We start from the raw sequence: 26,954 nt of genomic DNA on the forward strand, positions 1-26,954 counted from the left end.
AAATAATCAGGGGGGAATATGTCTCGGCAAATTACCCTGAACGGGCGGGCTGGGAATTGATGGCAACACTGAAATAACTTCGGTCCGCGTGTCTTGAATGGCTCGAGTGAAATTAGAACTATTTATTGATGATGGCCACTCCTTTTCATTTTAACCGACGGTAAAGACAGTTAACTACAAACAGTTGTTTATAATAATAAATAATAAATAAATATACTACGACAATACACACATCGCCATCTAGTCCCAAAGTAAGCGTAGCTTGTGTTATGGGTACTAAGATAATTGATGAATTATTTTTTATGAATAATATATATAAATAAAAACATTCATGTTCATCACACAAATATTGTACAGTTGTGGGAATCGAATCCACGGCCTTGGACTCAGAAAGCAGGGTCGCTGCCCACTGCGCCAATCGGCCGTCAATGTTTATATTTACGGGATACAAAGTATGTGACCTTTTTCATCATATCAACCTATTACCGGCCAGCTACAGGGCACAGGGCTCCTCCCATAATGAGACGGGGTCCACCGTAGTCCACGTCGCTGGCCCAGTGCGGATTGACAGACTCTACACACTTTTGCGAACATTATGGCGAACTCTCAGGTACCTCGCGATGCTTTCTTTCACCGTTGATGCAAGATATATTTTAATTGCTTAAAACGCACTAAGAGGTGCTTAAAATTAAGAGGTGCGTGCTGGGGTCCGAACTCTGTCCACCCTAAAGTGAAGTCGAAGTCTTACCTACTGGGCTATTACCGCATCCTGACCCTATTACAAGCTTTTAAGTACACTAGCCGTACTAGCGATACACAGCATATCTCCTGCGTAAGCCTTAACCCCTTATCATTGTGGGAGGAGACCCAAGCGCTGTAGTGGGCCGGTTATGAGTTCATATGATGATTTATTTATTTATTTAATGGACAATCAACAGGTTACAACAACAACTCTTATAAAACTAAACAAAAAATGAAAAAACATATAAATGTAATATTGCAGACCCACCTAAAGACTGCCACAACTTGCGAATACAAAACTATATTGTCAGTTAGAAGGAGAAAAAACGATTAAGAGAGACATGAGAGTACTTATAAGCTGTAAGATGATGATGAAGCATAAGCCGTAAACCTATATCTCTTGGTCCGTTAAACTATCCTTATGCTAACTACCTTTTTTTTGTCTCGTGGGAGGCTTTGGCATGGCTAGTTACCACCCTACCGACAAAGACGTGCCGCTAAGCGAGTAAGTGTTTCGGTGCGATGTCGCGTAGAAACCGATTAGAGGTATGGCTACCATACTCCTTAAGAGGTTATCCCGCTACCATCTTAGACTGCATCATCACTTACTACCAGGTAAGAGTGCAGTCAAGGGCTAACTTGTAGTTAAATAAAAAATAATAAATGTTTATAACTAACAAACTTTTTTATATTCTTGACGATACAAGTTCAAGCAAACATCTAACTTTAGCTTTGTTCATTTGAACACTTTTCACAATCAAATAACACCTAATACAGAAAATATCAGTAAAAAAAAAAACTTAACCGAAACATAATACAGCTTTATTATTTGAATTAAAATCTGCTGCTTTTCACTCTTTTACAAAATCACAATAAACCTGGATACAAAACTGTCGCAACAACCATAAAATCTTTTATTTAAAGACTTGTAATAAAATAATAAGAAGCTAAATAATCTAAGAACACAAAATACTAAGTCGCAAAAACTTTGTAAAATATTATGAAAGGAATGAAATAAACATTCCTTTTCATTCAAAAAACATTCGTATTAAAAAGATAAGGGTATAATCTACCGTGGCGTAGTTACGACATCAGTTAGCGTTGATAACGACTTATCCGATGAATTATATGTTCGTTCAAATTTAATTCATTTGAAACAATACAAAGTACAGTGAACAATTGCCTTTTTGTCTGTTGGTAGGATCAGGAAGTCATAGTCTGGAATCCCAGGTCAGACCAAATATTATAAGCGGTTACCAGCCCAGCCCAGTGATAGCCCAGTTGGTAAGATTTCAGCCTACCCCTCCGGACAACTTCATCCCCGGCACTCACCTCTAACTTTTCGGAGTTATGAGTTTTAACAAATTAAATATAACTTGCGATGAGACCCGTTCCCTGTGGGCGTCCGCATTGGAGCAGCTAGGTAGATGGATTTAAACTCTAATGCCAGTGTTCACTAACGTCGAACAAGGTAATGTTAAGACATTACCTTGTTCGACGTAAGTAAAGCCTAATAAAATAAAGATTCCTAGGGATACATAGATTTACCTTTCAACAATCCTATGATTAACCTAACTTTTCTATGATTCTTACCACAAGATGTGGTATTTTGGATTTGTGTATTATTATATTTACATTATTCGTATGGATTTAGGGTTTTTAAAAAATACCGAATGTATACCTTTTTTCATCTGTCAAGTGTCAGTTTTCAATTTCTCTAAACATTACGCACCGCCGAACCTTTGTCGTAGTTTTAGATGGCGCCTAGCGTCGTTTGTCATAATCTCAGCGTTGGTGAAACGCTGTCTACACATCACCCAAATCATTAGGCATCCAACTAAGGCGTTCCCAAGGCACAAGTTCTTTCTGTTAGTTTTAAAATATCTATCATAAATAAGTACTAGGTAGTCATAGACACTGGAGAAGTGTAATCTCACTTAGTACACAACAATTATTTATGTTCAAACAGCGAGCTTAACGGAAGCGGGACTTACCAATCGTCATAAATCCGAGACCCCGCCTCACGCAATGAATCAATAGAACAAAATGTAATGGAGTTGTTACTATTTAAACGGGCGATAAATCTTTTAACACTTAAAATCTAATCTAATAGTTATAGAAGTATTTTTAAGCTCTTGCCCTTTTTAAACTTAAAATCAAAGATTATTTTATATTAACGTACAATGCGTAAATAATGCTCATTTCGAAAACAATAGGTTATTAGGGACATAGTACTTTTATGTTATTTAATTTGCACATTGCGTAACATACTTTTTTACTAATATTAGTCTTATTTTCAGATTCTCGTTTGAGGGAGCTTATATTCAAAATGTTCTCGTTTACTTTATTAGTGAGTAAAATAATCATTTTTAACATTTTGCTACGGAACCCTAAGAATAAGATACATACAAACATGTGGGTATAACGATCTACTCCTAAAAACTTCCACAAACTTAATATTTATTAAAAAATGCAACTTCATGGATGTTTTGTTCTATTCAAAATGCATTATAAACTCAGTGGATTTATTTCAAGTTATTTCCCTAAACGATGGCATCGCGCACAAACCCCATAGGAGTTTAAATTTTAAGCCCCAACGAATAAGATATATATTTGGGCAAACACATCCCCATTGTTCGAACAGTCGGTTACGCGAGTGATTATGCGACTTTTCACAAGTTCAAACTTTTTCGTTTATTAAGTAGGTAGTTGCTTATATTATTCTTTAAATTTTCTATAGTTTTATAACCTATCTCCTTGAAAACATTTATACATGAATTCTACAGTCGGAATTCTACAATTTGGCGAATAAAATAACGTAGGTGGAGAATGAGCTGATTAAGCGATGACAAGGTGTATTTTAAAATGAGGTCAAAACATTATTATAACTAGTAAGTTCTCCCGCGCGAAAAAAAAATGTTATTCTTGACCATGTTTTGGCCAATACTTAAATAGTACCTACATGATTAAGAAAATATCTCTTTACAAAAAAAATGTTAAACTCTAAACATCTTAAGCAAGTTTGCTGAAGTTATTTATTAAAATCTTGAGAAAATATCAAAAATACTATTTATGTAGGAACCGATTATTTTGGTTAGGTTTGTATAATTCTTCTTTTTATTCAGGCAGTTGACTAGGGCTCCCCATGTACACAAGTTTAATATTTAATATTTGCATATTTTCAATCATATAGATTGTGGGCAGGCAGCCTAAGGGAGGGACATAGATATACTAGAACTTAGTGGTTATAATATATGGTCTTTTTCTCTACCAGCACGGCTAACACGGGCAGAAGACATTTTTCTCCCCGGGGAAAGAACAAAATGAACAGCATTCTCCCACAGCTGCATCAAATCTCCGAGCAATGGCACTCAAGTGGAAATAATATAAGTGTAATAAAAAACGTGGGTAATCTTCTCCTATTTCCTGTTGCCGTGCTTTGGCAGGCGGACATGTTAATATTACCCCTTGTATCATTATTATATCATTTATCATTCACATATCATTTTTCTACTCTATGCTAGCCGTGCTGGAGTGTGGTCGCCGTTGCAGCTTATAAGATCCTTAAGTCCTTTGTAATATTACCCCTTAAACATGTATGCCAGAGGACGTTAAATTAAATTCTGTAACACTTTTCTCGAGGATAGTACTGCAGCGAGCATAAATGATATAAAATTATTTATAGATAGGTGGCTCATTGTGAAGACTTTCAAATTTCGGTGACCTTTTCACCATAAATTATTTATTCGTTAAAGTTTATTTATTTTAGTTTCAAAGGTCAAAGGTCAGAGGTCAGACAAGGGCGACCTGCGTCAAATTGTATCGTTTTACTGACTATATACATAAAGGACTGAAAAAAAGCGACATCATGGTATAACGGGCTACTATAGCAATTGTTTGCAAAGTGTATTTGTCCAAGATTCGTCGCGTGGTTTATTTTTATAATAGCGATTTTTGTTAGTGAATTGGCTTAGTATTTCTCAAGAGAGACAAGTCTTTTCTTCATCGCAAATAGCTTGATAAAATTTATTGTTTGTTCGTCTCTCAAGCCTCAGCTCCGTTTATTTTGTTTTTTTTAAACGTTAAACCTTTGCTACCTAGAGAGGCATAATTGCTCAGCGTATTACGTAAACTCTTACGTATCACAATGCACACAATGTACATGTTTAAGGACATATTCTATTAGTTATTATTGTGTATTTTTTTTAGTCAAATGGTGAAAAAAAAACCCGAATGAAACCTCTTAAGCAATAATCCTTTGCCTACAAAGTGACAATTTAAAAAAGCGAAATGTCAAACAAGCGATCCGGTTCCGCATTTAAAATTATACTTCCCGCCTTAATAGTCGGAACGTGCTTTCTCCAGAGATACCCAATATAGAACTTAAGTCGCCTCCATACGGAGGGCGATTACGAAGCTTTATTTTATGTACACGTGTCATGTACATAGCGGTAGGGTCCTCTACACAACCTATCGGTATCAAGATAGATGGACGGGGTAAGACTAAATTGCTGGACATTTACTATACAAATTTATAATCAGTTTTACCTGTCATATCAAATAAAACTGTAATAATGTTGTCTGCAAACTATGCTTGTCAAACTGTTTTTACCGGCTTTTTCTTGGTAGAATTAGTCTTCCGAACCGGTGGACATTTCAAAAGTGCTTTTTAAAATAAATAAATCTTGAATTTGAAACAATCTTAACGCTTGGCCTCGAACTAATCTTAATCTCTGAAATAGTTGAAATCATTTTGTATTGAGTGTGTTAAAACAACGAACAGTAAAGTTTAACAGCTCGTTGGTCAAAAAGTGTCTAGCCTCATTTGTATGGCAGGAAGGTATTAAAAAGGTATGATGGGACCGTAGTAGGACCAAAGGCAAAATGGAAGCTATTTCGAATTAATGACTGACTAATCATTATTTTACAAAAACGTTCGCTCGCTCATAGCGCTGTTTGTGAGTTACCCATTCCCTTTGCCAAAGTAATTTCTTAAATACACGACTAAGTAGCCGGATTTTTCTAAAAAGTCAGTCAGCGTTAGCTTTATAATTCTTGAATAAAACAGCTGATTCATACGCACAGACGTTCGGAGTGGCAGTACGACAGATTAACCATACGAAACTATGAGAGTCCTTTGTTTGACTACAGAACCCAACTAAAAAAGGGAGTCGGGTTCATTAATTATATTCATTTAAAAAAACGCATAAAATCATGTTATCGATGTGACAGCGCCTTTAATCATCGACTTTTTCACAAATCCCCGCCTCAGCCAGTTAGCGCCATCTGTCATCGTGTTTGACAGTTGACAATAAGACGGTTTAAAAATAGAACGATTTCAAAGGCGCGCAGCCGTGCGCTCGGGGAAAGTTATGTTAATAATTTATTGAAACTAAGTTAGCGTACATACAATACAATGGAAAAATATGTATGAATGCATCAAAAGTGTCTGCTATGAGGGTATCGGAATAAAGTTTGCTTTTTTTATTCTAAGACCAGAAAAAAAATCAGATACAGATTCCCAAGTTTCTTCTGGCGGGGATCGAAGGCAGGGCCTACTACTTAAAGCCACAGAACTCACCTCGCGCCACGCCATGGAGGTCGTCGAAACTATACTTTACTTACAGCTCGCACGCCCGGGTATCCTCTAAGACAAATGGTGGTATGGCACGCAACCGACAAATTTTGATTACTCCACATAGCTCGGAGAACCAATGGACGTTGGGGTCTTAAGGTGCTGGAATGGCGACCCCGCACCAGTAAACGCAGCATAGGTCGGCTCCCAGAGAGGTGGACAGATGACATCAGGCGAGTCGCTGGGAGTGGCTGGAGGCAAGCGTCAGAGGACCGTGGATTGTGGAACTCCCTACAAAAAGACATAGGTCCAGCAGTGGACGTCCATTGGTTGAAATGATTATGATGACATAGGTAAATAGTAACGTAATACGTATTTGATAGCTAACGTAAATTTTCTGTCAGCCAATGAGGACAGTATATATTATATAACAAAATAATAATAAACGTGGCATAACGTCGGAATGCAGCATTTAGTAACGCATCAACTGGCCATAGTAAAAACGTCTAAAACACTTTTTTTTACGTGCTGTTTTCTGTATAACTGTTCCGTGATTTATTATTTTATTTTGTTATGATCCACATGACATTATGACATGGTCTATCGCTGCTTGCACATACGTCAATATTACTGACAAAATTCATCATATTTTGAATTTAAAGAATTGCAGTATTGGTAAAACAATGTCAATGTTTATATTGGAAATAAATATGATGAAAGAGGTGGAAGTTCGGTGGTATGGGTGAATATAAAGTAGGTACATTATGCATACGAAAGTGTGTTTGTTGGTTAGTCCTTCTTTGACGCTACTTTTCAGACGGCAAAAATTTAGAGCCAGTGTTATTTAGACCGTTCATCATAACTTCACGCGTGAACTGTATGGTATGCGTCAAAATACGATGGACAGTTTTAAATGAGAGAAAACAAAAGCTCAGTAAGTGTAGGCCCAGGCTTATCCTGTATGCTGCGTACAGGGATAGGGATAAGTTGTAGCAGATCCCTCAGCGGTATGCCGTGCGAACCAAACCGCAGCGGTGGGGCCGGGCGTGTGTATTAACCCGTAATTACACGAATTGTTGTGGCCAACTACAATTGTTGTGTAATTCACTGTAATCAAAAGCGATCCCCTACCGGAGGAATTTGATCTGCATACCTGATCTGTTTTACCCTTAGATTTTGACCCTTTTAGGGGGATGCGAATTCCAAAAATTTTAATCGTTCGTGTGCTGCTAAATAAGATTGAAAGAACGAATCCCTATTAAACTTTTTGTATAACGTAACTATGTATGTCTTATATTCCTATCACAGTGCAAAGAGAGATTTTATTCTTGACTTTTCTGATTCAATGGTAAAATTGTCTCGATAAAAAAGTTACAATAAGTATATAAAGTTCGTTTTTTTTTAATTAATGATTTAAAGTATTATATAAAATAAAATCTAGACATTGCCGAGTGTGGCTGTGATATTTTTTTTTCTTCACTAATATTAAATACTGATTTTTTCAAGCGTAAGTAAAACACTTAAATATTTAAAATATAAAATATAATTTATAATGACAAGTTAAATTAAAGTCTAGGTAACTAGGTAGGTATACTTTAAATTAAAGATTTTACACTGTGGTTTTCAAACAAAATACAAAAACACACACACAGTCCCGTCGTTAGCACGATCCATGCAACTGGGTCGAAACTATAATAAAGAAATGTTGATTAACCTCGAAAATCTTAGTTTAAAATCTTTAAAATACAAAAATACTATTCCAATTCGAAGCAGTAGCTCCTCATCATTTCCATAATCCATAGGGATTTGGTATAGTAGGTATAGCATCCAATATATTTTTTCTAACCATGTTTTCTCCACGATATGACTCATCTAAAACGCATTATCTGTAATACAGAGTGACGAACAGACAGAAGTGGCTTTTTGTATGACAATAAGGAAAGGGTGGGGCTTATATTAATCCCATGCATTTGGAAGTATGTTATGGTTAGTGAGTCATTTTTCCTTAAGCTTCAGAACAAAAGTCGTATAAAGAAACACTTAAACACGTCATAAAACTAAACTTAAAACTGCCGCCTTTCGCGGCAGTTTCAAGTTCTCTGCTACTAAGTGTTGGAATGACTTGCCACCACCCATACGTGATATACAAACTGTTCGGCTGTTTAAAGAAAAACTCAAAGCACATTTGCTACAGCAACAAAAAAATTTATAGTTCTTAAATCGACATTAATGAGGCTTTTCTTTGAATCAGTTATTTTTCCGAATGTGTTTGTGTGTGAAAAACACTATAGTAGCAGGGCTGTAATTTGTTTCTGGCGTATGTACAGACGAAGTATCTAGCGTTTCCATGGACACTGCCTGTGGTAGGCTTCTTGGTTTAGATCTGTAAATTTTATATTCCGCACCATGTTTTATTTTTAATTTTATTTCTATTATGTATAGACTGTGGCATGGATGATGCAGTCGCAAACACGTCTGTGAGCACACAGGGTCCCCCTGAAAACCAGCGCTGCAGCTCGCTGCGGCTTCGTGCTGAGGTGGAACCCTATTTGTCCACATGCTTTTTGTAAGATATATTTTTGTATTATAATTGTAAGCGATTTTGTGGGCAAATAAATAAATTTCATTCATTCATTCATTCATAATACTTGAATTATCTTTAAAGTTTAATATGTACATGTTGTACACACTCCTGATACCTCAATGGTCAAAATCTGCGGGCTCATTCCAGTGATTGAACTGATTCAATTGTACAAAAATCTCAAATTTTAATGTTCAGTGAAACTTGGTGGTCCGATAATGAGATAACTAGATAAATTCCTTTTTTCTGTTGTTAGTGTCGGATTCTCTACAAACGTAGAATAAGACGTAAGATAAATGTTTTTAAAAGTTTTTATCTTATTACGCCAAAGAAGTATAACTTCTAACGCGTTTACATAAGTACACACACGTTTTTTTTTTCATTAGTCCTACAAAATCATTGATCGACCACTGACATATAATTGAAATAGCAGATTTGATGATGACATATGATGATAATGATGGTGGTGACTTACCCGCAGTCAGTTCTATTAGTTTATAAGTCTATGGATCTTTTTATAATAATTTGAACCGCAGACACGAATTATATCAAATAATATGTAATTGTGTACAAATTGTAGGACAGACCGCGCCGGGACGCGATTCGTGATGCCCAATTTATTTTATTGCCCTCACTGAATTAACTATCACTTTTGGATGTTCGTACCACATTCACCTTCATCATATCAACTCATTCCCGGCCCACTGTAGGGCACGGGTCTGCTTTTGCAATGAGAAGGGTTTCGGCCGTAGTCCATCACGTTGGCCAAGGGCAGATTGGCGGACATCACACGGCTATGGAGAACATTATTGAAAACTCTCAGTCATGCAGGTTTCCTAAAGATGTTTTCGTTTACCGAAGATGCCGCCCAGTGTTTTAGCGTACCGGTGCGATGTCGCGTAGAAACCGATGGAAGATATACTAACTTCCCCAAGCAGGTTAGTCCGCTACCATCGTAGACTGCACCAAGTTGAACATTTTTTTTTATTATTAGAGTCATAATCGTAAAAAATTGTGAACTCCTATTATTAAAGTCGATTAGTAATTAAATAAGAATTCCAAAGTATATAAATATAAACGCGAGAAATTAATTTTATCGAGTGTGTAACAAACCGCAGAGCGCTTCTGAAAAAAATATTTTTGTGTAGAGACCAATTTTGGGTCGAACGTAATGAGTGCCCGGATTTATACGACTTATACACGATGAATATCAAATTGGTCCAGATGTTTCCAATTTATTCATTTCACACCATATTCGAGGGTATAAAACATAAAGAATAAAAATATTAAATCAGGCGGGATATACGGGATTTTATTTAGGTATCAACCAGTGCATCCAAAAAGCAAGCAGGAGTAAATGCACGTATGCCTTTGCCAAAGTAGGAGACCACAAGGTCATTGGCAAATGCACAATACATAACCCATTGCGCTTTAGCTCTATCACATACCTACCACCTGTTTTTTTTTTGGGAAAAATAATGACTATACCACTCTGAACCCCATATCACATTTCCAACTTAAAAACAAAATGCGCTAATAAAAATAAATTTAAAAAGTTGGCCGATATCATATTCGCAATAACATATATTGTGCAAAGGAGAAAGCACGTCATTTCACCGACCGGATTTTGTAAATGTTGTTTTAAAGCTCAAACTCGTGCACACTTCTAGATCCTCTCTCGGTGGAACGATTGTGAACCTAATTAAAATTAGTAGGTAGTAACTACAGAATTTGCGAATCTAAACCAAACAGTTACATTAGAACCATTTTACTTTGACGTTATAGTATTTCGATACACGAAACTACTCTACGATTGCGAGTAAGTTAATATTAAAATAGTGTATGCGCCATCGTACCGGGGCTCTGAATCGCTTGATGGCACGGCACGTGTTTGTCGGTATTGTGCTACGAGCTACCCACCCGACCAAGCAGAGCACAGAAAATTCAGAAACTATAAATTCCCCAATTTTCCGCGCCTGGATCTAAACTGGGGAGTCTCACTTATATGGAGACTGTACGCTCACAACTCTGCCTTACTTATATTAGACTTAGATTAGTCTTTTGGATGGGACACGCGCACTATGTCCTCTCTTAAAAGTGTTACTTGACGTATGTAGCCAATCGAATAAACGCAAGAAGAGACTGTAATTTAAACCGAACATTGATTTTTAAAACATTCAATATATCGAATCATTTTGTCAATGAATGTGTAAATGGAAAATTTTCCAATTTTTTAGAGCGTATTGCAGGTTTTTTCCTTTCCATTAAAGCTTGGCTTGATTAGTTATTTTTTTTAGTTTTAATCGACCAAAAAAATATATGAAACGGTTCATTTTTGTCAGCGTCAGCTGAAGGGGCTCGACATTCATTGATAAAATAAACCTTTTCGTGTCCTACATTAGAGTTATATTTCAACAATAATTCCTTAGCTCCATTAAATTATCTTCTTCCATTTATTAACCTTTGTGCTAATACCACTATCATTACTAACGTCGTGGGTACTAACTATTTGATATTTGCATGTCGTTCTTCTTTAAGCTTCTTAATCAATAGCCATTGAACTGACTGTCCCTTTACAAATGAGAGCACACATTTTGTCCCCATTAAAAGCGCCACATGACACACGAGTGTCTCTGGAACTAATAATATAGTGGTTTTGGCGATTCAAATTTTAGTTCCTTAGACGCATGTATTGAATATATCCTTTGTGTAAACTGTCACTTAGCTCATCACCTGCCAAAATGACGCGCGTTAATTTAAGTAAATAATGACAGTAGCCTATCCTGTGGTGCTAACACGATCTTAACTGACCACACCTCTGACACAGTATTATAGCTTGCAAGCAACTAGTATAATTTTAGACTGATTAATTAATTTTAGAACGAGAGATGGAGATCTCAATCTCGGTGCACCGAGCAAAAAAGGTCTCCATTGTTATCCATAACAATCAGTTGGTCAAGGTAGCAATGCTTAAGTAAATTTTCAAATAAATCTAAAATTAGAGTAAATTAAAGCTGAAAACTACTTAAACGTTTTAATCGAATAAATCGAGATTTCATATCAAAAATCTACGTGGTCACAGTAGTGATTTTAATAATGCCATTTGTGACCGTTATAGACCAAAGTCGTCTAAGTTTAGCTTTAGTGTAATATGTGGCCACCAACTACGCCAATTTGTATAATAAACGTAAGATCTTTGATGAAGTAATGGGTATCCCTCCTGCAGTCGGGTAAACAAACAAAGCAACTCACCATAAGAAGAATAAACAGCTAGAGACAACAGTAGCACCACCCTCATCACCAGGCCGCCGATTCGCAAACGGAACATGTTGTACACGGCCATCTTGAAACGCGCGCACTACACTAACACTGCCACTACACTATCACATAATACTGCCGACTTTAATTTGCGTCTCTGTAAAGTCCTAGTGCGGATTTGTTCACGTGACTTCATCCGTTTGCACCAGCTCCTGGAACAAAAGTAAATACAAGTTAGTATATCTATCTATCTATCTATATATATATATATATATATATATATATATAAAAGAAAGTTGTGTTGGTTACACCATTTATAACTCACGGCTGGACCAATTTTCATGATATTTGATTTTATTGGATTCCTCTTAGACCGGAATAGGATAATAAGTATTAAAATATAGCATTCATAAAAAAAAAATGATCCGCGGTACTAAGTTCGCCGGGACAGCTAGTAATATAATTTGTATATCCACCAATCCGCAGTGGGCCAGCGTGGTGGACTACGGCCTTAACCCCTTCTCATTGTGGAAGGAGACCCGTGCCCTGTAGTGGGTTGATATGATGATGATGATGATGATACAATATATATATATATCATTATCATAATCAGCGCAGTTATATATATATATATATATATATAGATATATATATATATATATTGTGTTATAGTTAGGTTTTGGCTCCCTCTCCCTTTTTGGGAGTGGGAGTTTTAATTGGGAGGTCCCGGATTCGTCCACAATGCGGGATTTGTGATTTATAGCAGTCCGCTGCTGAACTAAAGGCCTTTCCCACTCTGAGCAGTGATCGCAGTAGATGGTAGTAGTTGCACAAAAGATGGTGCTGCCTGTGCTATGTTATATTGCCTTGTGGGAAGAGATGGTAACATGTACTGTATTCTGATGTACCGGCACCACACGGCACACTGAGAAATTACTGGGATAAAATTGCCTCGCTGGTCTAATCACCTAGTATATATATTCGACTACAGATCGCAAGGTCCTGGTTTAGAATACTGGGTCGGGCTCAAAGAAAACAGATCGCGCATAATGGACAAAGAACGCCGGATAAATCATTGCACATAAATAAACAAATGCACCGGAATCAACAACCTCCATATTTTAACTCGGTTAAAAATAATGGCAAATCCGAGATCTGATATTAGCTTGATCTCTCAAATTACCCTCTTACCCTGAGAATTCACTAAAGGGCATCAGCCATCAACTGGCTGGTACAACAAAATGCATAACTTAGGGCTGTCACACACTTAAGTTTAGTTTTTTTAATACCTTTATTATTATTATTATGATATATTAGCACCCATAGAGCACGGGTTTCTAGTTTAATAGTAGTACGAGATATTGAATTTTACACCGATTTCTAAAATCACCGTCCGATTACCAGCTAGAATGCTACAAACGTTCTGAAAATATATATACGATATTCTATGATTAGCCGCATTTTTGCCCCGCGACGTATAAATGTATGTTTTATAAGTTTGACCGCCTTGTTTTTCGATCTTTGTGCATGTGTACATATTTATTTATTTCGGCTTCAATAGGCAAAAAGGAGGCGATGCAATAGTTTTGTTAATAAAATAAAAGGGCAACTTTGGTGCAGTATTTATAAACGTCCTCCTATAAAAGTCCACCAATCCGCACTGGGCCAGCGTGGTGGACTACGGCGTTAGCCTCTTCTAGTTGTGGGAGGGGCCCCGTGCTCCGTAGTTAGCCGGTAATGGGTTGATATTAAGATTTATTAACCTTAGAGCAGGTCCCTAGATATTATTTTATTGGTAATTTACTTATCATTGTTACTATCTTTGCTTCGTGTGGATTATTTCGATAAGCTGGCAACCCTACGCCACGGGTTCCACTTCAAAAGCAGCAGCTACTTATTAGCTTAGATGATACTGCACTACATGATATCAAATTACTTTATCCCACACAAAAGAAAAACGAAGTGACGGTTCAAAGGTAAGTTTAATGGTAGACGAGATGTTTTGTCATGACAGATAAATTAAGTTCTGTATTGTTTTAGAATTATGACAGTTGTTTTTAATAACAATGCCCGCGATGCTAGATTTGTGATGTCTTTATATCTCGATCTATCGCCAAAGTAATATATTGTGTATTATTACGGAGTTCATTCTATGTACGTTACCATCAACACGCATTGATGCAGCATGTTGGGACTACGCTCTTGTTGGGTTGACTATACGTCACTGTGGGGTTAAACTGTATAGAATTTTGAATAAGGATTTGTTTCGACGACTTTACTGGCACGTCAATGTTCTCTGGGCTTATAAAAAGGAGACCCCGGGTGCGATTTCTAGCAATTTTCTTTAAACTGGCTTCGGTGGTGGCAACTTAGCAACCTGACTACTAAACCATTCGAGCGAGAGTTACTGGCAAGTAAAGGGTAAGCTTCAATTTAATACACTGCTTTAAGTTTTCTTCAAGTTAAGCGCTAACCTTTTATAAAGATTGCAGATAAGCGCTAACTAGTGAAAAAGGAAATAAAATATATAAAGACGTTGACAACCCTATCGCACAGGTTATTAGTGCTTCAAAGCATTAGTGTAAAGGATACTACGTTTTATAATATCAAATTACTCCACAAAAGCACAATGCCGTATAGTATGAGAGGCGGTTCACGAAAACTCAAGTTGAATGAACCATTTCAAAGGGAGCTGTTTGAAAGGGCCTGTCCGCTGTTGACAGGTGGAATTAGTATTCTTTTCATGGAAAGAACAAAGTATAGTTGAGTACTTTATAAAGACTTCACAGGTATCCATGGTAAAATTTAGTGTTTTTCTTTGCCCTTTAACATTTGAAATAATGTGCATAACGACAAGAATCTCGAATAAATACTCATATTTGCAGATTGATTTCTGCAATTATGATTATATTCTAGATTCGCGTGTAGCTAATAATTTCAAATTAAGATCACTATCAAAATACACTTCAGTATTTGACAAGATTAGTTTTTGAACAATATATAGCCGTCTTCCTCCTTTTCACTACATTATATCGTTCTTCTCAGTCATGCAACAAAATGTTCATAAACGTAACCTTGATAATGATTCTAGTCTAAACAATTATGATCGAATGTGTCTATGAAATTCGATCATAATTCAAAAATTAAAAAGTTACGGCTGTTTCTTAAACAGGCCACACATCCAAACATATTGTGCCATTTTTCATGAGCCACACGAAATATTTTCTCCTGGATTAAATGATGGAAACACTGAAAGACATGCAGCCGAGTCCGCACATCGCTCGCATTCAAAATAGAGCGTTTCTTAATGTAATTCTTACGAATTCTTAATTATTTTCTTGAATTCTGATTTGTTTAACAAATACCAAATAAATTGTCATCACACATACGTCGTGTTAACGTTGTAAGAATAAATGTCACCTTGTATATTTATGAACACTTAGCAGGTCGGATTAACGAAGTCCGTTTGCAATCACGTTTCGCGGTGTGTCGCTCACCTCCACCGGCGTTGTTTTCGACCAAGGCGTTAGTCGTTAAGAAAAGAAAGTGTACTTTATTGTACATGTGTGTATATATGTGTTTCAACAAACAAACGAGACAGTGAATAGCAGTATATTTAGCGGCCTTATAGCAATAGGCGATATATGTGTCGGGCGTATTGCAGAGGGCGTACTGCATGAGACAAGCAGGTTATGGGTTTTGACCTTCTTGGCGTAGTGAGCGCTGCTCTCTTATACTTCCAGGTTCAATCTCCGACAGGACAATTTCGGAATTCCTAAATTGCGAATTCTCTCTGATCGGTTGGGAGCCTCGGTAGAGGCTAGTTATCACCCACCCTATAGACACATACGTGCCGTTAAACTTTTTAGCATACCCAATAGTGTGACGTAGAATCTGATTATTTTTTATAATTGGCATATCCCTAACAGGTTTACCCGCGACCAACTTAGACTGCATCATCACTTACCATCAGGTGACCTTGTAGTCAAGAAGATTTCACTTAATGGAATACGAAAAAAAATGTAGAATCACAATACTAAGCAATAGTTTAAAAAATAATCTAGTAAAATGCGCCCTTGGTACGCCCACGATATTTAATTTGGATGACGTCAGAAATAGGGGAGCTTTTAAACAAAAATCTTGACACAAAATCCAACACACCGCCCACAATACCATTACGTGGACTCCCACACTATAAAGACTAATGCAGTAATTATTTTACTCCATTTTCCCCGTATTTTTGTTTCATCTCGACCGCCCCGGAGCGATGGGTATAAACTTAATAATTAACTATCTGTAGCGCACTGTTGAAATATATATATATATATATATATATGTATCATATGAAATTGTACATTTACATAAAATATATGATATATATTTTAGCAGTAGGGCCGTGCTTCGCTATATCTCAGTATAATTTTAATATTAATAAAATATTTAACACTTGATATTTACATTTCGAAACTTGTAATCATTACGTATATAAGGTAAAAATATTATAGGCATGCAGGGTTTTGTCACGATGTTCCCTTCAACGTTAAAGCAAGTGATATTTAAATAGCTTGAATTAAAAACGCACTTAACTCCGAATAGTCAGTGGTGCGTGCCGGGGCTCGAACTCGATCTCAACGAAAGGATGAGTTATCTTCAAGGCTATCACCGCTTACGTGAGATTGCGTAGACAAAGATTATTGGAGTTTACTCCTTAACAATCGATTTTCATATATAAGGCGCCCGGTATGAGAAAAAATGTGAGGAGTAAAATCTACCGATGAATGACCTCGTTACGTTTTCGCTTTGCGACGTTGCATGCCCGGCAACTGTGATGCGCAAACATGCAACGTCGCTTTCGTTTAATTAACTTATTTTTCCTATTTAAGTTACCAAGCAAACCGAATAATATCTAGATAAAGAAACAAGCACATTTTTTTTTACCTATTCTAGTTACCATGGAAACTAAATAATAAACCTTACACTTATCCTAATAGTTCTAATACTCTACATCCACCTCAATCTCTCCTAGGCTACGTTACACTTACGCCGGGTGTGAATAAATTGCACAGGATTTTTAATTTACCCTTTCATATGGTATTAACCTTTTCAGTAGCGTGCATGCAGGGTATGCACAGGGTATGCACTAAGCTGTCAGATGAAATAAAATTTTAATAATCTCCAGTTTCGGATTTTGTTTTAATTTTATTTCACGAAAAACATAAGGATAGGCATTGTAAGAGTTATAAAAAGCGTGCCCTAAAGTTTTGATAAATTATATTGGAGATTTTCTTCATTTTACATCATGTACATACCCTCTATGCACGCCACTGAACCTTTTTCAGTTAAATACATTTTTTTTGCGTATGTTTAGACAATCGCACTTAAGGTGTGAATTCCAGTCGTGCGTCGGAGCTGACACACACACTTTTTTTTTTATGCAATAGCAATCGCAATCGTAGTTATTTTGCTGTCACTTTTTAGGGGTATACCCCCGAAACTTTCATCAGAATATGACAAGTCAATTAATACGACCAATTTATATTAAAAAAAAAACAACCGAATCGAATGAGTTCGGTTAAAAAAGCCTATAAATACCTCTATGAGAGACTGCACTGGCGTAAAGATACACTCACGTCATAACCCTGGTATGGACGCGAGTGTAATATAGGCAAGCTAACCACTCTAAAATATAAAAAAGCAGAGTTCAGAGGTAGCTTCCGATTCGCTGCGGCCGAATTTTGGAATATGCGAAAGCGTGTTTGTTTGTTTGTCCTTAACATCGTACCTAAGCAACCAATTAGTTTTCTTTTCATACCGGACTGACAATAAAGTATAAACTGAAAAACTTTTACAGTAACTCTCAAATTCAGGCAGCTAAATTTGTTTATGCTAAATGAGTACCTTGTTTTGTTTAATTCTAATTTTACCTATGTTTTATAATTATTTATTAATGTAATCCTTTTTTTTATTTATATAATTATTGTGTTTGTCATTTCCATTTATACAACTACTGCAATTAGCACTGAAAAGCGCAGCGAGCGGCGCGGTTGTCAGTTCAGTTGGATGCTGGGGCAAACTGAAAATCAGCGCTGAGCATTGTTGACAATGTACGCCATAATGCTGAGTTTGCGGTCAATTGCCGTATTGTTATGTTACCTAATACTGTATTTTTGTTTTTTTTTATACTTTTTCTCTAAAATATATATACTAAGCATGGCAATAAAGTTATTTTTTTTAATTGTTATTTCAGCTGCTTCGCCACTGATGACGCCACTCGTAAATTTTCGATCTATCACAATCACCACGCGTGGGGATTATAAGCGAATCCTCTTTATTTATTTATTTCATATACTTTGCTATACCGTAGGTGTATGAGACCCTGCCAGCGCGTTGCATGCATAATTATTTACTTTCCTTTATTCATGGTTAGGTACACTATAAGATTACAATATTCCTCTTTCGGTAGAGGCCTTTACTCCAACTGTGGACTGTTATAGGCAATTAATGATAATGACTTTTTATGGTAACAATTTGGATATTCTGGCGTCGACCACGACTTTGAACACTCATGTTCCTTTGAATGTTCATTAACGCAAGACAAGCTCTTTAATTATTTCGTTCTACTATTTCTTTTAAAACACACCCAACGAAGACTTGCCCCAGGTAACATTGAGTGCTCAAAGACTTGTGTTTTTGCTTACTTTTTTTTATATACCAAGAGTACGTACTTTTATTATAATTTTCTCTGTCTTAAGAAGGCTAATGTTTTTTCTAATTAATAATTATGACTGCGTAGCTTCGCTATCTCCTTTTACCTGAGTATAATTTATAAAAAATATTTTAAAAACTTAAAATACAAATATTGTTTTGTCAGACGGGCCCTGACAACGGCTCTTTTTTACACTCTACAACGAATTGTCGACTATATATAATAATATTTTGAAACTTTGAAACTTTTGAAACTCCATAAATACGAGTACAAACAACGATCACATATATAAATATATTTAGTAATAGAGCTTTTTGCAACAGAGCTCGTTTGGGAAGTACTACACTAGGCTTAGTTCTGCCTAGCATAGGCAGGGACAAAAATTATATCCCCCGACAAGGGAAATAATTAACGAGTCCACCTGCTAAAGCACGGGAACATGGCATTTTAGAACTTTTTCCAATAATTTAAAATGACATTGTGAGATGGTGATTACAAAAAAAAAACACCCGGCTAAGTTTGCTGTGGGCTTCTTCTTAGACCAGGACGCGTTTGGAACCCTCGTAGCTTTAGTTTTAAGTTTAAAAATGTGGTTATCGCCATCATCTCACTACCGTGTAATTCTTATGTACGCATCAAAAGTGCCATCTATGGGCCTTCTTTAATAAAGATATTTTTAACTTTGTCTTTGACTTTAGAAGTTTAGCCCTGTTTATTATGACACAAATATTACTTGTATATTATTTCCCCTTGTGCGCCAATGCTCCGAGAGTTGATAAACCTGTGGGAGAAGATACATTTTTATCCTTTCCACGGGGAAATAATTGTCATCTGCCCATGCTAGCCGTGCTGGAGAGCAAGGTTGCAGCTGTTATAACAGGCACGTGGGGGCCTAACAAGTACCCCTCCATCTACTTGGATGGAGAAAGGAAGGTATTTTGTGTGACGTGTTCCTTGCCCGGCGAAGTGTTGCTCTTTTTTAGGCTACTAGCGTACCCAGCCCGCTTCGCCGGGCTAGATTTTGCTTTATTTTATTTAAACAATAAACTTACATCATTAATTTTTTAATTTTAGTCTCATAATATATTAAATCATTTATTTCTCTCCTATTATCTTCTCGAGCGGATAAAGATCATTATCTACACCCATGTACACCCAAAAATAGAATATCATCATAGAAAATAATAGCTGTATTTGATAGTTTGACAGTTCAAAAATAAGAGTGCTCCGATCGTCACCAAACTTTACAGGATTTCTCGCCAGGTCAATCCGGAGATTCCCTGAAAGTTTCATTGAAATCGGTCCAGCCGTTTCGGAGCCTATACGGAACATACCCACACACTTTCTATTTTATGTATATAGATAGATGGGTTTCAAACTTACACTTATTTTAAAACGAAAAATTTGGTCGGTCAACCTTCCAGATACTGACTTAGATTAATATAGCTTAGCCATTGGATAGAAGCAGGTGTTACTATTCGGAAATCCATGACATATTACGAAAATAAAGCTTAACCGATTCAATGCGGATGGCTCCGCAGAGGCGCCATGTGTATCTTTTGTGTATGGCGGGTGGCGCCCGAGAGGAGCCAAAATGTTTTCCTGTAAAACTCCGCTAAAAAAGCTTTATTCAGAGGCTAGCCCTAAATGAAAGTTTCCTTATTTGTCACGTAGATTACGATACTAGTATTAGTTTCAAGATATAGCGTGAAAAAAGACATTTCAGATGTTGTAAACCTTTTCAATAGAAACAATAATTATGAAAGGTAACTTTTGTGCATGGCGGGTGGCACCCCAGAGGAGCCAATATTTGAAACCAAAAAACTGACTAATTTAAATTTATCAATAGTACATATTTCAGTGTTCTAAAAATATTAGTGTCTTTATTTATCACGTAGATCCTTTCCAGAGAAATCGCTTTAAGGTGTAGCGTGATTTCACACTCTTCGGGGATGGTAAACCATTTTAAGCGTTATTTAAATGTTATTTAATATTAAGGGTTACAAACGAATAGCACTAATCATGACAGTTAAATATTTAAAAAATATCTGTTTTCACTTTTTTTGCTTTGTGGATATGCTCTTTTGCAAGTTTATGGTAATAACTAGGTAGTTTCTCGAAGTATGTCCAAATTTAACCGGACTAGTAATTGCATTCCTTAGGTATCAAGACAATGTACTTAGTTTATTTTTGGTGAGAAACAACAACAAAAACGATTCTCAGAAAAGCACTATCTTTTGTTGTTATGCTATGCAGTCATATCAAAGATGTTTTAAAGATTTTTAAGCTTTTTATTGCCCTACTGCTTATTGTTAATATGCCGTGCCGACCGACCCTTTTTATTGATGGGCTAGGGAAAGATGTTATTTAACTAAAAACAAAAGAAGTCGGTGCCATAAATCACTTAACAAGGTTTCTCACGCGCAAATTACTTAACTATCGATGATGTTTTTTCGTTTACTTCTGTTTTGCTATTTATGGTGATCAGACGTAAGCACGTTGTGACCGTTTAATGCTCGCTTCTGAAGTCTCTTAGTTTGCCTTTTAACAACTGTGGACTGTGTATCTGGACTTCGAGATTTTGCTTCAGTGACTACCCCGGCTAGTAATTTGGACTCTGTTTTGATTCTTGACTTTACAAGGTGAGTTTTTTTAACAATGTTCTTTTTTTCTTTTCTAGTCTTTTCAATCATTGAAATTTAACATGAGCTTTTTGAAATTTAACATGAGGGACAGAGTGATTCCATGTTAGAGGAAAACCTAGATAGGGCATGTAGCACAGGTCTCGTGCTACAACTTTTGTAGGAACACTCATATGCCAAAATAAATCAGTCTTGAGTTATTGAACATTTTATGGTTTTTGGAAAAAATCCCATTTCGTGACCAGTGTTCAGAACTAAAAAAAATACAAAATTTTCTAAATTGTTCGTTTATTATTCTGTCTTTAACTACACAATGTTAAGTAAGAGGTAAAACACTTAAAATTCTACGTTAAGCGGAAAGATAGGTACCCTATGTAAGGTGTTCTCTTGAAACAAATGAACAGACAAACACCCCCAGACTCATACATAGACACACAAACACCACATACACACACATAAGCGCTTAAATACATAACATTCGACGAAACAGATAAACACTTACACTCATACACACTCACATGTACAAACACTGTGTGAGTGTGTATGTGTGTGTGCTTGTGTATGACAGTGAATGTGAGAATGTATATCTGTGTGAGAGAGTGTGTGTGTGTTTGTGTGTGTGTTCGTCTGTGTTACAACACCTTTATAACGTATAAAATAAAGTGTGTTGACTGCTAGATAACTTATTCTACTATTTTTTTCAGTTGCTAACCAAAATGGCTACTCCTCCATCCCCTGAACCTGGCCCGTCAAATTGGGATCTCATATCTATGGAGTTATCCGGAATGATGTCTCCCAGCCATATAAACTTATCAGACATGCCATGCATTGATGCTATTATAAGTGATGCAGAATTGTATGGGATTTTGGCACAGGATGTGGATAACTTTCTGGAAGATTTGGTAAATGAAAACACAGAAGATGAAGAAGCCGTTTGTGCTGAAGATCAGTTAGAACAGGACGTTGAAAATACAACTGATTGTCCCCCTAGAGCCCCTAGAGCCCCTACTACCGATTGGTTCAATGGAAACCCCTCGAATATGGCCGAGATTCCTTTTACGGGCACACCTGGTTTATTACCGCCTCATAACATGAGTGGAAAAACACCGATAGATTTTTTCTTTTTATTTTTCAATAGTCGTATCATTGATTTAATTTTAAACTGTACAAACAAGTGCGGCAATGAATTGAAGATTGCAGCACGCACCGCACAAGCTCGTTTTACAAAATGGAAGGAGATAAGTCTTGAGGAGTTCACGGTATTTATTGGCATAATTTTATTTATGGGTACCGTGAAAGTTAATAGAATGGCCGAATATTGGTCTCGACATTATTTAATGCGCCTAAGCCCACATTCATTTATGGCTAGGGACAGGTTTTATTTAATATTAAGAGCATTAAATGTCCAAGATGAAATGAGGCCGGAAAGTATTTTTAAAGTAAAGTCGTTAATAGATATGTTCAACGAAACAATGTCCACAACTTATTACCCATCCAATAATGTTGCAATAGATGAATCCTTGATTTTGTGGAAAGGACGTCTTTCTTTCCGCCAGTATTTAAAAGGGAAAGTCCATCGTTATGGAATTAAATTATATATGTTAGCTGACATGAATGGCCTAGTAATAAAAATTCATTTATATGCTGGTTCTGGGGATCAATTGGTAGGTGGAAAAAATCATGTAAAAAAAGTAGTAATGTTGTTAATAGAAAAATATTTAAATAAAGGCCATTCACTTTATATTGATAATTATTATAGCAGCGTTGGTTTAGCAGAGGAGCTTTTAGATAAAAACACGTACGTAACAGGTACACTACGAGCAAAGCGCGCTGGTAATCCCACTTTAATTAATATAAAATTAAACACCGGTGAATCTTGTATTGTTCACAATTCCAAAAAAATTGTTGTTACCAAATGGCAGGATAAACGCGAAGTGCTGCTTTTGAGCTCGCAGCATAAAAGCATTTACAAAGGGACTAATAGTCGCCGAATACGCACTATAAAGTATAAGCCTGATGTACTAATTCAGTACAATAAATACATGAGAGCAATTGATAGGCACGACCAGCTTTTAAGTTATTATTCCTGCAAACACAAAACCTTACGTTGGTATAAAAAAGTTATAATCCATTTAATCCAAATATGTTTGGTGAATAGCTTTCTTTTATATCGAGAAATAAGCAAATCGAATATAGAATTATATGATTTTAGAAAAAGTGTATTAGAAAATTTATTAAAGCCACCAACCGTGCCACAACGATCCCTTGTTGAAAGAAAAATACATTTACCTAGTACTTTTACTAAGAGTGGTGGAAGGACAATGAGAAAGCGATGCAGAGTATGCTATAGCAAAACTAAAAAAAGAAACTTGGTTATGTATGGTTGTTCTGATTGCCCAGAATTCCCAGGGTTATGTCTCACCCCATGCTTCCGAGAATATCATAAATATTAACAAATGTATTAGAAATTTTTAATATTTATGATATTTTTAGCTTGCAGGTATTTCATGATTTCAATTAATACACACACTATATGTTATAATTTGTTTAATTGAAGATTTTTAAATACTTATAACAAACAATTCTCATTAGTAATTACTAAATCAGTCTTTTTAATGATTATAGTAAAAATCTACCTTATAAATAAGTACAATTATGTAATATTATTGCACAATGTTAATAAATAAACCTTAATATTATGTAAAACCGATGCTTTTCATTTAACTCGCCTCTCTCTCTTCATCTAAAACTCTTTTCATTTAAAACTTATGGTTTATTAATAAAATTATTTTTTTAGCGTTTCTATAATTTTTTGCATTATAATATATCTCTCATTAATACTAAAACGTAGTAACTCGTTAGATACGAATTTCCCAAAATATTTACAGGCGTGAATATCCACGACGGTTGTACTCGTAAATTGTTCTTTATCTTCTACCATTATATTTTCAGTAAACGTTGAAATATCTTTGGTGGATATTTCTGTGTACGTTGCACAATCTTTCGTAGGTTTTTTTGTACCTTCCGCCGCAGAATTTATTTCATCTTCATTTTCTTGACCAGGTTCCCAGTCATCATAAGTCTGGGAATTTTGTTCTAAATAAGCCTGTTCGACAAACTCGTAGTCAGTGTCACATTGCGTTTCCAGTTGTGATTCTGGGATATATTTTCTTTTTTTTGGTAATTCTAGAACAAAAAAGAATATATGTTTATATCAAGCAAAAAAAAAACTTGCTGTGAGCATTACGACGAATTTTTCTGTAACTACTTTTTGTTTAAAATAAAAAGTGCGTAAACTGAATTGTAAATCTTTTAAATTTATGTAAATAAATGTAATTAAATAAAAAATCTATCATGAATTTAAATTTTGTCGACAGACTAGAAAAGAAATAAGTATAGTTTTATAAATTCAATGAAAACTACAAAAAGGTTTACAACACCTTACATAAATGAGTCACTTACCTTCCATTTCCATTAATACACGTAGATAATCACTTTTTTATACACTAAACGAACAATAAAACCGCTTACGTTCGATTTTGGTTGGCGACTAAACTTACAGCAAGTGGAAACAACAAAAAAAGCGATACATTACAATACATGGCGGAAGGCGCCTTAGGGGAGCCATCAAAGTGCCTGGCGTTGGGCGCCCCAGAGGAGCCACGAAACATTTGTTCGTAGCCAGGCATGAAAGTTTGTCAAATAGTCCACCGCATTGAATCGGTTAATTAGCTATACTCCGCGAAAAGGAGGAGAATCTGTATGGTGCAATTTATAATTTCTTTAATCCTTATACTTCACACAAAATAGATCTTCGGCAATTTACCCTGTAGGCACGTTGAGCTCCGAAACTCTCCTCGGTTTGTTGACTTTACAATCAATAATTATTGTTAACAATTACCATTAAGCTTAATTTTCATAATAGCTTAGCCAGTAGGTACAATGGACTGATTTGCATAGTCGCAACTTAGTCGCACCTTCTCTGCTATCATGTATATAGCCCCATTTTGTAATTTCATTGTTTCATCATAGGCTCGCTCGCTCGCTCGCTCGATTTTTTTATTTCGCTCTTTGAATTATCCTTGTGTTCCGAAAACGCATTAAGACACTTCTCTTTAAAAATCCATTATTCATAAACGGTGGGATCCAAATATATATACTCACCTAAGTAATATATAATATAATGTAATTCTTGACAGTCTCGAGAAAATTCTCGAAATTATATCGCGAATGTCTGTTATTTCTACGACGTTACGGGTGGATGGAACGACAACGTCTTGTAAAAATAGCGAACAATTTTTTAAACGTTATCTCAAACGTTCTCTCACAGCTTAGGAATCATACAGTTCGGAAATGAACGGGGCTGTGATTTTGTATTTCATAGTTATTTTAAAATCACAGTCTTTGTTTAAAGATAAGATAAAAACTTAACAATATTAAAATAATAATTCTTTACGTGATTTTAATAGCTCAGGGTATTTAGTAAAATATTATTAAAATTCGGCGTGCGCTGTTACTATTCTTTGACAAGCTGTCTTGTCAAAGAATAGTAACAGCGCATAGATTTAACAGATTTATTGATCGAAATTACACGTTCAGTTGCCGTGGACTGTTGTAAAAACTACCATGACTCTAGATAACATTTTTTACTACAGTCTGCATTTTCATGGCACAAAAAAAATGTTTGTTAGTAGTTTACAAAAGAACCTTGTATAAGAAGGTTTAATAACTAAAATGATGATGATGTATTTCAAACTGTATGATCTCTAAACTGGGATTCTACTGGCTACACAATTCGCCGTAGGCTTAAATATTACTTAGATCACGAAAAATAATACCTAGTCATAGAAACATTTCAGATTTAATTGTGGACATGTTCTGTTAGTTTTTAATTTTGCCCAAAATATAAAAACATATAAAAGAGAAATATTTTTCTGTCGTGGAAAAATATTTTATAATTCAGTCAGCTCGGGGCAAATTATAATATATATGGTAATAACACAAAAACACAAAACCGACTTGGATATTACATATATTATTCTTAATATGGTTAAAAATTATATTATTTTACGAATGAATTGCTTTAGTCCGTTTTGCTACTGTCCTCAATATGTTTAACTACTGCACTAGCACCGCAATAAGATAGCTACTGTAAGAGCGTGGCTTTAAGTTCAAATTTGCAGACGTGCTATGTGCTTAAAGTTATATTGACTTAGACTATATAGTGCGAGCCAAATTCAACCTTAACATCACGCTTAATGGTTCATAACACACTTAATTAGCTCACGGACATACTTTAGGGTTCGTAGAGTCGAAGTGACGCTGCTGGCACCATTTTACGAACCTCGCTGACCGTTTGAAGTTTTGCGTGCTCGCAATCATGCGGTTATTTCGGGCCTTAAACAGTAGCTAACAGTAACCATCATTTGGTCCATTTTACTTTGACTTTCA

At 35.9% G+C, this 26,954-nt stretch overlaps 3 protein-coding genes across 3 annotated transcripts in view; 1 reads left to right on the forward strand and 2 right to left on the reverse strand.

Annotated features, from left to right (window-relative positions):
- Window positions 1-26,954, reverse strand: part of LOC120628484 — a 261,310-nt gene that overhangs the window by 196,438 nt on the left and 37,918 nt on the right. The window contains exon 2 of the mRNA XM_039896875.1: window positions 12,150-12,367. Coding sequence (XP_039752809.1) covers window positions 12,150-12,240 — 91 coding nt within the window. The 5' untranslated portion in view covers window positions 12,241-12,367. The remainder of the gene's footprint in view (window positions 1-12,149; window positions 12,368-26,954) is intronic.
- On the forward strand, window positions 20,379-24,688 carry LOC120628483 (piggyBac transposable element-derived protein 4-like). The gene is made up of 2 exons (XM_039896874.1): window positions 20,379-21,503; window positions 22,208-24,688. The coding sequence occupies exon 2, from the start codon at window positions 22,220-22,222 to the stop codon at window positions 23,954-23,956; it is 1,737 nt and encodes a 578-aa protein (XP_039752808.1). The 5' UTR covers window positions 20,379-21,503; window positions 22,208-22,219; the 3' UTR covers window positions 23,957-24,688.
- LOC120628485 lies at window positions 24,036-25,225 on the reverse strand. Its single transcript, XM_039896878.1, has 2 exons — window positions 24,966-25,225; window positions 24,036-24,689 (listed from the first exon to the last, which is right to left on the reverse strand). Exons 1-2 carry the CDS (start codon window positions 24,976-24,978, stop codon window positions 24,289-24,291), a joined length of 414 nt encoding a protein of 137 aa, XP_039752812.1. The 5' UTR covers window positions 24,979-25,225; the 3' UTR covers window positions 24,036-24,288.

Source organism: Pararge aegeria, chromosome 12 (assembly GCF_905163445.1).
Source record: "Pararge aegeria chromosome 12, ilParAegt1.1, whole genome shotgun sequence".
Classification (NCBI taxonomy): domain Eukaryota; kingdom Metazoa; phylum Arthropoda; class Insecta; order Lepidoptera; family Nymphalidae; genus Pararge; species Pararge aegeria.